At 42.3% G+C, this 14,526-nt stretch overlaps 1 protein-coding gene and 1 pseudogene across 4 annotated transcripts; one reads left to right on the top strand and one right to left on the bottom strand.

Moving 5' to 3' along the window:
• Positions 1-2,318: 2,318 nt before the first annotated feature.
• On the bottom strand, positions 2,319-13,998 carry NDUFV3 (NADH:ubiquinone oxidoreductase subunit V3). Of its 4 annotated transcripts, none has more exons than XR_002826522.1 (5): positions 13,856-13,998; positions 12,041-12,161; positions 4,719-5,810; positions 3,356-3,818; positions 2,445-2,581 (listed from the first exon to the last, which is right to left on the bottom strand). XR_002826522.1 is itself a non-coding variant. In XM_006103897.3 (4 exons), the coding sequence occupies exons 1-4, from the start codon at positions 13,901-13,903 to the stop codon at positions 2,394-2,396; spliced, it is 1,449 nt and encodes a 482-aa protein (XP_006103959.1). In that variant the 5' UTR covers positions 13,904-13,998; the 3' UTR covers positions 2,319-2,393. The 4 variants fall into 4 exon arrangements, 2 of the variants coding, with proteins under 2 accessions (XP_006103959.1, XP_006103960.1); XR_002826523.1 differs by having other exon boundaries at positions 2,451-2,581; positions 3,424-3,818; XM_006103897.3 differs by lacking the exon at positions 3,356-3,818 and having other exon boundaries at positions 2,319-2,581.
• On the top strand, positions 7,260-10,149 carry LOC102433008 (annotated as a pseudogene).
• Positions 13,999-14,526: the final 528 nt, after the last annotated feature.

Raw genomic sequence — 14,526 nt, 5'->3', positions numbered from 1 at the left:
AGCTGCCAGTAAACATCAGAGGATTTGACAGTATAGAGATCAAATGTCTAGAAAGAATCCAGAGTGCAGGTGACAGGGAAAATATAGAAGATAAAAACAACTGCCTACCTAATTTAGCTCAAACCTATTAAACTGGCTCAAAAAAATCTCTCAGAGCCCAGCCAGCGTGGCTCAGTGGTTGAGCATCAAGCGATGAACCAGGAGGTCATGGTTCAATTCCTGGTCACAGCACATCCCTGGGTTGCAGGCTTGATCCCCAGTCTGGGGCATGCAGGAGGCAGCTGATCAATGAATCTCTCTTATCATTGATGTTTTAATTTCTCTCCCCTTCTCCCTTCCTCTCTGAAATCATTAAAAATATGTTTTAAAAAAATCTCACAGAAACAAAAGAAAGACAAATGTTCAGGAATCACATGTGATCCATCAGATCTATTTCTGGAAATCCATCCTAAGGAGACAATACCAAACACAAAACAAGTTAAATTCACACCGCTGTTTCTGGCAGCACTCCGCAAACGAGAACACGGGAAATAACACAGATCGCAAACTGCGCTCAGTGGGCAGCCATCGTGTCGCCACCAGATGGGACATGAAGGAGTCATTAGCGACGATGGGTCTAAAACGCAGACCCGCCAGACACTGCCTGTTGTTTCCTTTCAAGCCTTTTTTGGTGGGTAGAGGAGAGGGGACCAAAGTCCCAGGGAGACTGAAAGTCAACCCCACAGGACTGATCCTAAGGGAAAACTTCACACAAATTGAAATATATTCATACACATTTTTATATAAAGACTGTCAAGTCTGTGGCATTAACAGTTCAGGGAAACACACTCTGTGGCTTCATATTCTATTTCCCCTATTACCCTGAGACCCCCGCACATTATAGGGGTTCTGGGGGCCAGTTTGACAAGCAAGCTGTTAAATGGAAAAAAAAACCGGCACAACAGAAAACTGTATGTACATTATACACTATTACATCCAACTAAAACCACCACCACCAGGGAAACATGTAAAATGTTAATAATGGCTGGGTTAGCATATTGGATTTTAGGTAATCTTACTACTTTCCATTTTCCCTTTGGTAATGTGGTTTTAGTACTTTTATAATAAAAAATGTGCTTAGAAGACTTGCTGAGTTGCTAAGCCTCTCGGGTGGTAAGAAAATCTGAGGCAGACAATCTTAGTACTAGTTTTCAAGACTGTTTTCAATTTTGGTATTCTTACTTGGACTAATTTTAAGAAATGTATGATTACAGGAATGTGAATCATGAGTTACAAATCCACAGTATTTGCTAAATTGACTGGAGGCCAAGGACCAGAATTCCTATGAAATGAAATGAAGCCCATAAACAAGGGAAGCGTGAGAACAAAGCCAATCATGAAACGGTCATGTATGTGCAGACAAGCTTCCCATGTCAGGCTGTTTCAGTGCTGCCTGAGGACTAGATGCTGTCTTTCATTTCTGCTCCGAATCAGCAGCACTCTTACAGAGATTTGTGACTGTCTCACAGCAGTCTGCTTCCTTCGTCCCCACAGGCTGCCTGGTGCACACTGCATGACGCACACCCACAGCATGTAACACTTTGAAGGAGGGAAGGTTATTCGGCCACTGTAGCTAATTTAGCTGGGTTGGCTGTGGCCACCTGGGAACAAAGATGCTGCTGGACCCTATAAAATGTCCTCTAGCCCTAACCGGTTTGGCTCAGTGGATAGAGCGTCGGCCTGCGGACTGAAGGGTCCCAGGCTCGATTCCAGTCAAGGGCATGTACCTTGGTTGTGGGCACATCCCCAGCAGGAGGCAGCTGATCGATGTTTCTCTCTCACTGATGTTTCTAACTCTATCCTTCTCCCTTCCTCTCTATAAAATCAATAAAAATATATTAAAAAACAATTTCCTCTAGCTAATCCCATCACCAAAAGCTTCTGAGTTTACATCAAATACCTAATTCAAGTAAACAAAAGGATTCTGTACCTTCTGATAATAAAAGGCTATAATTTAATATTATTTCTTTGCAATGCAGTAGTTAAAATTAGCGAATTCCTACTCCTAATTTATTAAGGTCTATAAAATTAGAAGCTGCCATTCCATTTGTCAACACCTAGTTGGTAACCCAGATTAACGCTAAACTGCCGAGGGGCTCAACACAGAACCACACTGCCAGAAAGCACCCACGTTCTCTAATTTTATGGATGTGTCCAGTGAGCCATAGCTTAAAAGAAAAATTCCTAACCACATGCTGAATAAATGATCAGCAGTCATGCTGCTAATTCACCATTCACTGTGAAGGCGTAAAAGGGAAACCAATGACACGCGCCAGGCCTTATGACTCGAGCAGACTTTATTTTGCAGGTAAGAATGCAGCAGACAACATAAGGATGATCATTAAACTGAGCTCTCAGTGGCGAGGCGACTCTCGGCCAGAAGAGGGCTGAGGCAACCTCCGGTTCGAGAGGTCCAGGTTCACGTCTAAGAAGGTGTACACGTTGTAGTCATGATGCTGGAGGTTCTTGTAGGTGGTGTTGTCAAACGGCTCGACAGGAGCGGCGGCTGGTGCGGCGGCCGGTGCGGCAGCTGGTGCGGGCTCTGTGGGGGAAACATGCAGTGAGCACATCGGACAAGGAAAGGAGCTTCGTTAGAACCCTAACTGCTATGAAGTGTCTAATTAGAAAAGAAAAGCCCATGAGAGAAACAGTACCTTCAAAACCAAAATGAAGAGATTAGCTGAAAATCTATTCTACAACATATAGCCTTAACAACGTATGAAATGGAAATAGTTATTATAATGTGTCTTAACATCTTACTTTTTGTACTTCTAGACCCTGAACTTGTCAGAACTTTGAAAATGCCTAGAACAATTACGGAGGCGGGACTTTCAGGTCACATAAAGATTCAGGGGGAAAAATGAGATCTACTAGAAATAAACAGAAACAAACATTTACAGAAGAAAATTTTCAAAAGCAGTGACTAAGTCACTTCTAAGTCTCTGAATACAAGAAGATTAAACAAACTCAAACTGTTTTAATGATGACACAGTTAAGGGGTACTGGAAATGGGATGTGTAGTGTTTTTTTAAAAAGTTGTTGATATAGTTTAGATTCATAGACTAAAATTACTTAGTTTTGTTTCCTTAAGTGGAAAAAAGTTAAAACCCATACACTAGATATCTGGTAATCTTAAAACTAAGCGTGTGGTTGAAGCAAAAGAAATATCGCTCGCCAGCAAGGTGGAATGCAAGACAGAATGACGGCAGGATCAAGCTTGCGTGGGAGTCGGCTAAGGTCTGGGTTAAGTTCTCCCTGGAGCTCTCTGGGCTGCCCAAAAAGCTGAAATACATTTTCCCACTATTTGAATTCATACCGAAAACTTTGGTTTTCTTTTTTTAATTGTATTAAGTAAAAATGATGTCTTATTTAAAGAGCTGACACCTCTCCAATCTCCACGAGTTGAGTATCTTCGATGTGGTGTAGGGGCATCTTCAAAATGAAGGTAAACAGGGATATAGAAAACTTATCAAAAACCGATCCCCTTGGAAGGCACGGAGCCGGGTGGACTTAGTGACATTCAGTCCACTGCACAGACACAACCCCTGTGCTCCTGGATGGCATCACTCGATTCCAAAGGGCAAAGAGAATATTGGAAAATTCACACATCCATGAAAAGTTAGGAGCAAAGTTTGTTCAAAAAGATGTGCAATCTGAAAACCCCACATTCTGTTTTCCTCCTGAAGGTTTCGGTATTCCTCATGACAACATAATGGCTGAAACAGGAGCGTTAGGCAATGCAGTTCTTGAGGTCCTGAGCAGTCTGGTAAGTGCTGGCACTTTGCATATTAATGACAAAAGGAGAAAAAGGAGGGAAGGAAACACGTAAATTCTGTCAACATAACGCAACCAATAACAATGACCAGGTAACATAAATCAGGAAAATGTATGCTCTTTAAAAGTAAAAAGAGCGGACAGGAAGGAGCTGGGTTTGTTAGTAATGCATTTTAAAGGTGTCTTGAGCACAGACCCTAAAATTGGAGACCTCCTTTACTGTTTTGCCATGACCTACCTAATGCACAATATATTTTATGGAGTTCAATGTACAAGTAAATGGTAACATAAGAATAAACAGTTTCCCTTTAAAAATCTGTGGTAGCAAAAATGCCCTTCATAAAAATTCATTACAGAGAAGGAAAGCAGCCCACTGTTTTTTCAGTAAAGCAGAAAAGGAAAAGTCCAGTGACAAGATTCATGCAGTCCATGGCAGCCTGTGAGTCACTTATTACTGTGGGTTTCCCCTCAGGCATAAGGATGCTAAGAGTTATCGCCTGTCAGCTCACATGAAGACCATCAGACCAAGTGTAACTATCGCCCTTCACATTAAACAGGACTCCCCTTTACACTCAGTGGGCTGCTCTGCAAGTTCATGCAGTGGAACTGGCACACCCTCCAAAGTTAAGGGTGATGAGTTACACTGCCAGTGTTCAAAATTAGACTGGCTATGCAAAGTCAAGAGTGTCAAGGGCCTCCTCTTTCCTTGTAAAAGAAATGTAAAATGTTTTAGGGATTTTGTTTATAAGGTATTTTTCATAATTCATAGACACCTCTGCTTATCTGAGAGTTATAGGCAATATTTCTCCTATAGAATCTGATTAATTACAGTATGTCTTATCTCCTAGTTCCTCACTCTAACCACCCCCGAAGGACAAGGAGAGTTCTCAACAATCAAGGTGTACCCTGTGTGTCCTGCTGGTCTCCCACTTGGGTTGCTGAGTCCTCCATGATTTCACCCTTTGCCTCATGCTTTAGTACTGTTGTCTTTTCATGGAAAACGCCTTTATTAGGAACAGGAACTGGCTTCAAATTTTTCATTGGTACCCGATCTTCCAAAATCTCTTTGTTAGCCTGTGAGAGTCCTTCTATCACCTGCTTCCCCAAATTTTCTTTTTTGAATGGGAACAAAGGCGCCTCCCCATCAGGCTCTGGGACTTGTTTTTCTAAGTTTCTTCCTCTGGTCTCAGGAGGAGTTGCTTGCAGCCATCTTCCTGCAGTGGTTTCTTCTGTCAATCGAGTGGGCACCGGGCCACCACTCGGTTGTGTAGATAACCCTGATTTTGTATGGTCAGATGAGATTTTTTTACCTTCAAATGGCTTTTGGCTTTCATCTATTTTATTCGCGCTAACTATTTTCTGCAGTTTTTTTTCCTTTACATTTTGCTTCATAACCTCTTCACCTACTTGTGACTTGGGTACTGTGGGTTTTGCTTCATCTTTCTTGTCCTTTAATGGCATAACGGAGGTCCCTTTCTTTGCCGGGTGGGGCTTTTCTGGCAAGGGGAGGTCCAGTTGCGGCTGTGGTGACCAGGGTTTCTCTTTTGCTGATGGTGAAATTTTGGAGGCTCTATTTTCAAAGGAAGGGGAGGCCTCTGATTTTGAAACCCTTCCTTTGCCTTTGCTCACCAGTTGAGAATAAACTTCTGAGCCATCTCTCTCCTCGTCAGACTCTGAATCAGAGGAGCTGGATGAAGATGACGATGAAGAGGAACTGTCCGTCACTCTCTTGCTCTTCTGAAGAGCTTCTGAATCGGAGCCCTGTTTTCTGAATGAAGATGGAACTTTTTCAGGAAACTCTACCAAAGTCTTTCTTGACAAAAACTTTGCGACCCCGGCATCTGTGAATAGCGTGTTGTCACCAGGGTTAGGGCTAGCTACTGTCCCACCTTGATTCACAACTGATGAGTAAGAACTGGGTGAAGTTAAGTTTTTAGACAATTCAGCTGCTGTTGGAGTGGTTAGTAGCTTGCCCCTCTCTTTTGGGTCCACTACATCTAGGAAATGGCATAAAGAGGATTATTTTTAATAATTAGTAAAACAATCTAAATTCATCAATGTCACAGACATTTCATCATATACCAACTTGTCATTTATAACATCTTCAACGTAATAATCCTAAGAAACGTTTCAGGGGAACCCATTCTTAAGTGAAAGCCAAACCACATGAGAGAATAGTAGAAATGTAGGTGCTTTTTTCTTTGTAAATGGAAATTTTAAAAATGGGGATTTTTAAAAACAGAAATAAACGTTTTCATTTTTCACAAGAGAGCTTCTTTGGTAATTATTTTTAAACTATTTCATCCAAATTTAAGATGGTTAAACTATAATATAAAGATATTTTCAGATGACTGTTGAAGTTTTACAAATGTATAATTTCTTAAAATCCTAAAAAAACTGGTGCTTCTCATATATTAAAGAAGTTACCCATATTGTATGAACTTGGACTTTTTGAACAAAATAGCAAAGCAAAAGTAGGGACAAAAGCCTGGTTTGGATTTGGGATATACACATCCATGTGTGTTAAGAGTCGGGGGGGCTCATACTCTAGCCGGTTTGGCTCAGTGGATAGAGCATCAGCTTAGAGAATGAAAGATCCCAAGTTTGATTCCAGTCAAGGGCACATACCTCGGTTACAGGCTCGATCTCCAGTTATGTGCGGGAGGCAACCAATCTAAGTGTCTCTCTCACATCGATGTTTCTCTATCTCTCCCCTTCCTTTCCACTCTCTCTAAAAATCAATAGAAAAATATCCTCTGGTGAGGGTTAACAAAACAAACAACACCACCACACACACACATACACACAAAAGAGTGGGGGGCACAGAGGGAGGGTATAAAGTAGTTCAAATGAAATTGCGCTAAGAGGAAGAGAAGTCCTTCAAAATCATAAGCCACTTGGAGATTTCTTCAGTTAAGGAAAGCAAAAGTATTATAAGACCACAAAAGTCTAAAATAATTTAACATCATATATATCATTGGAAGCAACAGGTTTACTGCAAAAAATCTAGTAAGTGCTAACATAAAAGCCTTACATTTTGTCAAGTCAATTATGAAAAATAATGAAATTAAACAGTACATTGATTAGAACTAATTTCAGTTTTCTCAGGGGGTAAATCTTTTGTAACTATACAGATTAAAAGAAAAATATAGGACATGTTTTTATAAATTAAAATAACTTTTCAAATCTAAAGTAAAAACTTAAGAAATATTACAAATGAGCAAACTCTAAGTCCAAAATCTTTATTTTCAAGTCTAGAAGTCAATTTTATACTAAAAAGGTATCAATCTTACATCTCTAAAGTGAAGAAAAAAAACGGTATTCCTAGCTTTTCTATATTACCAGTATCTAAAAGGTTTTTAATTGTCTTCTGAGCTCAGGGACTTATATATAATAGAATGACAGAAAATAATGAAAGAAAACTGAGAAATAATAAAAAGTCAGAAATGGGGCAGAGGTTAGCGGGCAGTGTAGAAGGATCTGACGGAACTAGAGCATGGGTGACTGGTTAGAGCCGTCACCTCCACTTCCAGCACTACCTCCTTCACGCCACGTCTCATTCTGTGGCCAGGTGCCAGCGCAGAATCTGCATCCTGACCGCCCAGAGCAGGTGCTGATGCAGTTAACTCCACGGAGCTCCAGGATCATGCCAAATATAATATTGAGGCAAAGAAGTGGCTACACACTTGAACTCTCCCTTTCTCCCTGTCTCTCTAAACCATACAGTTCAGAAATGCCTAAAGGCAATGAACAGGATATGCTGGCCTCCAAACCCCATGAGCCTGCTCACCTGTGTCATTAATCCACTTCTACACTGAGCAAAAATTCTCTAAAAATGAGGAAAAAAAGAAAACCCTCAACAATCCAATTAGAAAATGGGCAGAGGACCTAAACAGATACTACTCCAAAGAGGACATACAGATGGCCAATATTCATGTAAAAAGACGCTCAACATCACTAATCACCAGGTAAATGCAAATCAAAACTACGAGATACTACCTCACACCGGTCAGAATTGCTATTATCAAAAGGGAACAAATGCCGTGGCTGGGTTGGTTGGAGCGTTGTCCCGTACACCAAATAGGTTGAGGGTTCAGTTCCTGGTCAGGGCATGTACCTAGGTTTTGAGTTCAATCCCTGGTCGGGGAGCTCCTGGAACACAGCAGTGTCAAGTAGAGGAACAATTGCTCTCACTTTGAATGTAAGGATGACTTTACCTGTGTTTTCATGAAATCTCTGACGTTTGTCTACAGAGGGGTGGAGAACCTTTTTGCTGCCAAGGGCCATTTGGATATTTATTTATTTATTTATTTATTTAAAAAATATTTTATTGATTTTTTTTTTACAGAGAGGAAGGGAGAGGGATAGAGAGTTAGAAACATCGATGAGAGAGAAACATCGATCAGCTGCCTCCTGCACACTCCCTACTGGGGATGTGCCTGCAACCAAGGTACATACCCCTGACCGGAATCGAACTCGGGACCCTTGAGTCAGCAGGCTGATGCTCTATCCACTGAGCCAAACCAGTTAGGGCCCATTTGGATATTTATAACATCATTTGTGGGCCATACAAAATTATCAACTTAACAATGAGCCTGCTATATTTGGTCAAACATTTAATTAACTCACCTCTAATGCTTTGGCAGACCAAATGATTTCCAAGGCCTTATATAGCCCACCTGGTCTAGAAGCTGGATGCCGATAGGTCTGACAATGTTTTAGTTTGGTAGTGACTTTCCTTGAAAGACAAATGTGATAAAACACCCACCACTGGCAGGGGTTTAATCTGGCAGTGAGCCATCTGTGGGCGATAAGCAGTCTGTCTCATGCTTACCAATCATTGATGCTTTGGGGAAACACTGACACCTGCACACATCTATTTAGAAGCATTACTTCTTTGTCTTCAAATGGGGATTACTATTGTTTAGATTCTGAGATGCACTGACCCCACTAAGGCAGGAAGGGTCTGAGGCTCAGGGGCCCGCAGGGCAAAAGCTACAAGCCCAAGGCTAACTCCCAGCTCAGGGTTCCCTTCTCATAACTACACCCCAAACTGTCAGAGGAGAAGCACCTCATTCCCACTCACATACAGAAGCATATTTATAAAAAGGGAATCTTTGGCTCTGCCATGATATTTTAAAATCCATTAACCCAATTTCATAAGCCTATGAAGCAGGACTGTAGATATAAAATTTCAGAGCCACAAACGTGGATCTCTCTTCTGCAAAACAGGGTTTGTTAAAATTGTTAAAAATAAGGCCTACTTCAAGTGAAATTTAGAGGGTGATAAGACAGAAAAACTGATTACAATGCCCATAAATGCTTGGCAGTCCAGGATAAAAATAAGCACAACACACCCCAAAGCAGGGTGATAATAGTGTAACTAACAAAGATATAATTTGCCAGATTGCTTATGCCCGTACAGAAGGAGACAGAATAGTTTTTGCAGTTTACACTCATGAACTCCCCGAGTATGGTGTGAAGGTTGGCCTGACAACCTGCTACAGTATATTATATTGGCCTGCAGGCTTTTCAATAGAGTTGGTATGGACAAGATCTATGAAGGCCAAGTAGAGGTGGCTACAGGTGAATAGAATGTGGAAAGCATTGCTGGTCAGCCTGGTGCCTTCACCTGCTATTTGGATGCAGGGCTTGTCAGAACTACTACTGGCAATAAAGTTTTTGGGGCCCTAAAAGGAGCTATGGATGGAGGCTTGTCTATCCCTCACAGTACCAAATGATTCCCTGGTTATGATTCAGAAAACAAGGGATTCAATGTGGAAGTACATCATAGGTCAGAACGTTGCATATTATATGTGCTACCTAATGGAAGAAGATAAAGATGCTTACAAAAAACAATCTCTCAGTTCATAAAGAACAATGTAACTCAAGACACAAAGGAGATGTATAAGAAATCTCGTGCTGCTATACGAGAGAATCCTGTCTATGAGAAGAGGCCTAAGAAAGAAAATTTCCCAAATGTCTCTAGACATTTCAAAATCTAGAAAAAAGATTTGGTAGCTCAGAAGGCAAACTTCCTCAGAGCTCAGGAACGGGCTGCTGAGAGCTAATGAACCAAACCACAATTTTCTATGCATATTTTCAGATAAAGACAATAATAAACTTACTGACCAACCAGAAAAAAACACAAAAACCCAGAAAGAAAAAGATAAAACTTCTCCAAGACCAAGGGTAATATTAGTAATGAAACTCAACTAGTCATTCATCAGTAAACAATGAAAGAATGTCAGAAATATGCCCGGCACCATACAGAATTTAACTGACATTCTTATAAACATGTTTTAAGTGTGATAATGGTATTATGGTTATGTCCACACAAAAATAAACAAATAAAAGTCCTTATAGCCCTGGTTGGTTTGGCTCAGTGGATAGAGCATCAGCCTGTGGACTGAAGGGTCCTAGGTTCGATTCCGGCCAAGGGCATGTACCTTGGTTGCTGGCACATCCCCAGTGGGTGGTGTGCAGGAGGCAGCTAATCGATGTTTCTCTCTCTCTCTCATCGGTGTTTCTAGCTCTCTATCCCTCTCCCTTCCTCTCTGTAAAAAAAAATCAATAAAATATATTTTTTAAAAAGTCCTTATATATAAGATCATTATTTTAAAACTTACGGATTAAAAAAAGAGAACACGATCTAAAAATGAAACAGGTAGGACAGAATTAAATAATGTTCCTGTCAAAATCAGGCCTCCAGTGTACAGGAGCCGAAGACATCCCCAGAAAGGTGTGTCTTCTTAGTTGAGCTCGATGGCATGTGAAAGGCAGTTGGCAGGTTGGCACTCTCAACAGAGGGCCAGTCTCTTATAACCGACTCATGTTTTTGTGTGCAGACCAAGGAGGGACCTAACAAAAGAATCTAAACACTTTTAAACTGAGAAAATGGTATTATCATGAAAATAAAGACAAACTGAAATTATCATTCTAAACTCCACACACACATTAAATATATGCCAAAAAAACTAATAAATGAAATAGAAACAGACTCATAGAGAACAGGCTGACAGCTATCAGAGGGGAGGAGGGTTTCCGGGCTGGGTGAAGGGATTAAACAAGAACAAAAAGCCTCACAGACAGACAACAGTATGGTGATTCTCAGAGGGAAAGTGGGGTAGCGGGAGGTAGAAAAGGGTACAGGGGATATAAATGGGGATGGAAGGAGACATGACTTCGGGTGGTGAAAACACAGTAACAGATGATGTATTATAGAATTGTACACCCAAAACCTATATAATTATTATGTCAGGAAAGTCACCTCATTAACCAATGTCACCTCAATAATAAAAAAGAAAACAAAAGATTTGCCAAGAGATTATAGATACCATATATATTTTTTAAGAGTTCACTAAAGTTCCATCAGTTAAGACCAAGTGCAATGAATCTGGATTATAATCAATTAACAATGAGCGTGGGGAATCTATCTATATATATCTATATATATAAAAGGCTAATATGCAAATTATCCCCTTAGGAGTTCACGGAAGGAAGGGCCCAGCCGGCTGGCAGCCAGTAGCTGGGCAAGGAAGGCCCCAATCAGCCCTGATCTTCGTCCAGGCCTAGGGACCTGACCTGCGCATGAATTTCATGCACCAGGCCTCTAGTAGAACATAAAATTCCCAGAAGTATTTAAAACATACTGTTGCATTTCCTCTTTTCCTTCAATGAGGATTTGCTCCATTGGTATTTAGGGGAAAAGTAAAAACTGGTGCTCAAAGTCAAAATGACTGCAGAACGAGCTGGAAACAAAGCAGACATCATACTCCATCAAAGTGAGTCATATAATTAAAAATGGTGCCTGCTCTTAACTCTCTTCACAGTCACAAAATGTTGATGCCTGCAGTCCTGGACTGTGGCTGAGCAAAGCTTGGGAGACTACAGATGAGTCTCAAAACATTGAAAATAGTCACAATCAGGGAAAGAAAAGTAAAATGGGGTTTATGGCCGCCTCATGCGAATACGGGGTCTGTATTAGGGCCACCTGAATATCCAGAACCTTTATACTCTGCATCCCGTTGCTACACATCATTTAGTAAATACAGATAGAACCAGTTTGGTCTAAAACCTGTTACAGATCTTATGTCTGATTATAAAGTGGATGCTGCTGGAAATGAACAATCATAAATTATGTAGCCAGTAAAACTCTTTTTTATTCCTGGAAAGCTGACTGATTTATATGCATTCTTTTCCCCCATGACGACCATTAAAATCTTACTTTTTGGTGGACTTTGTTTCTTGGAATTTGGTGGCAGTCCCTTGTCACTCTTTCCTGATTCTGCAGAGAGAGAAGCTGTAGACGCAAGTCCTCGAAACACTTGTCCTTCTAGAAGCAGAGTCTGACAAAAGAATTAACAAATAAGGATAATTTTAGGAATCTGAAGAACAAACAAAATTGAAACAGACTCAGACACAGAGAGTGGACTGGTAATTGCCAGAGGGAAGTGGGGTTGGGGGACTGAGTGAAAAAAGTGAAGGGACTGAGAAGTACAAGTTGGCAGTTACAAAATAGTCAAGGGAATATAAAGTACAGCACAGGGAATAGTCAATAATATTGCAATAACTATGCATGCTGCCAGGTGGGTACTGAAAATATCAGGGGAATATTTGTAAAGTATATGATTGCCTAACTGCTACGTTGTATACCTGAAACCAATACAAAATAATATTCAAAGTAAACTGTAAAGTAAAAATTAAAAAAAATAATTTAAAGACTATTTTAGCATTATACCATTTACAATTATTACTACATAAAAGGATTATGTATTACTACTACATATAAATGCTTTGCTTTGCACTCACATGGCATATTTATGATTATAAAACACAAAAGAGCTGCAAAAAGAGAAAAACACCTGAGTTCAAGAACACACACTATTGCCCTAGCTGGTTTGGTTCAGTGGATAGAGCATTGGCCTGTGGACTGAACAGTCCCGGGTTCGATTCCAGTCAAGGGCAGGTGCCCAGGTTGCAGGCTGGGGCGTGCAGGAGGCAGCCAATCAATTATTCTCTTTCATCATTGATGCTTCTAACTCACTCTCCCTCTCCCTTCTTCTCTGAAATCAATAAAAATATATTAGAAAAAAAAGAACACACACCATTAGCATTTGGGTACTTGTCCAACCAGACTTTTTCCTGTGCATCTTTTTCTGTAGTCTCCAATTATCTATTAACCTGCAAAACACTATGATTCTCTTTCTAAAATTTTTTCCTACACTTGTAAAGTAATTTAGGATAATATTTGAAATAGTAACTTAAAAATGATGTAGATGAATAATTGCTTCAACATTGTTTACAATATATTATAAGTGGCAAGCACTTTACAAACTGTCCATTTACTCAGCATGTATTTACTACTACATGTTGGGCACTGTTTTAGACGCTCCACACAGAACAGAGGTGTCTGTAGGGTGCATCTGAAGGAGAAACTATTTTTTTTGTTTATAACTTTATCCACGTGGGCATATGAAAGCAGAAAAACTCATTTGCAACTAGATATATCAAGGAGCAAATAGTAGACTCTTTGACAATAGATTTCCCATCTGTACTTTATTTTGCAATGAATAGTTATTGCTTCTGTAATAAGAGCCTTTTCACATTTTCAATATAGTGACGTGGCCTTAGTTTTTACATATGGAGAAGGAAAGCCCTTCTTTCGTCCTTTCTTTTCACAGACGAGGTACTGTAAGCTGGCTTCTTAGAAACTGTGAAGTTACCAGGTCGACGAGATACCCAGAGGTTCCCTAAGTAAAGACGCGGTCCGGAACGGTCTCGGCGGAGCACGGCGACGCACGCCCCCTGGGAGCCCCGCACCACGGAGGCTCCCCAGGGAGTTGGGGTCCAGCGGGAGCCCGGCCGGTGTCGGGGGTCCATTCCCCGGCCCCCACCCCCGGCTGCTGCCAGGGCCAGGCGCTCTCTCCTCCGCCGGGAAGCAGGTCAGCGTCTCCCCATGAAGGCCAGAGGTGGCCGCTAGGGCCGCGCTCCTCGCCCCGGCCCTACGTGGGCTCCCAGGCACCGCCCGGCTCCCTTTTACCTTCAGCGCACCGGCTCGCCCTTGCCGCAGCAGAACGAAGGCCGCCATCGCGGTGACTCGGAGGCCGGCCGGCCAGAGCAGGTCGCATCCGGACTGACGCGACCACTGCGCGCGCGCACCCACCTGAAAGCCCGCCCCCTTGAACCTAGGGCACCAATCCCAGGCGGGGACGGGAGAGGAAGCCGCCGCTGCGCGCGCACCATTGAGTACATGCTCCCTGGGCACCAATCACGAGAGGGGCCGGGGGCGGGGCGGGGCCTGAGCGCGCACCCAGCTGCTCCGGGTTCTCCGCGGGACGCCTGGAGCTTGTTCCCAGTGGATTCGTGGGTCGCGGGCTGGTGTTTCTCCCGGACCGGGTGATGCAGCGGCCCGGGCGCAGGGACCGCACCGTGGTTATTGCCAGGCACGCCTCCTGTCGTTGTGTGCGGAACGCGGGTCCGAGGGAGTTTTCCTGGCCCTGGCCGACAGTCCTGTAATGTTTGGTGGGCTTGAAGCCCCTCTGCACGTTACGTGCAAAACGCACCACGTGCCCAGCCTCCCTCCGCGGCCACCCTGCGGCACCGGATCAGACTCCGTCCTCCCATCGGCGTAGTCTTCTGTGGTCGCCTCTGTTTACTGCCCTTTGTACTGCGCTACCTCAGGCCGGACCGTGAGCGCGCTTTTGGCCCGTG

Source organism: Myotis lucifugus, unplaced genomic scaffold (genome assembly GCF_000147115.1).
Source record: "Myotis lucifugus unplaced genomic scaffold, Myoluc2.0 scaffold_520, whole genome shotgun sequence".
In the NCBI taxonomy this organism is placed as follows: Eukaryota; Metazoa; Chordata; class Mammalia; order Chiroptera; family Vespertilionidae; genus Myotis; species Myotis lucifugus.
Note: the sequence above shows the minus strand (reverse complement) of the source record. Positions and strands in the feature narration are given on the sequence as shown.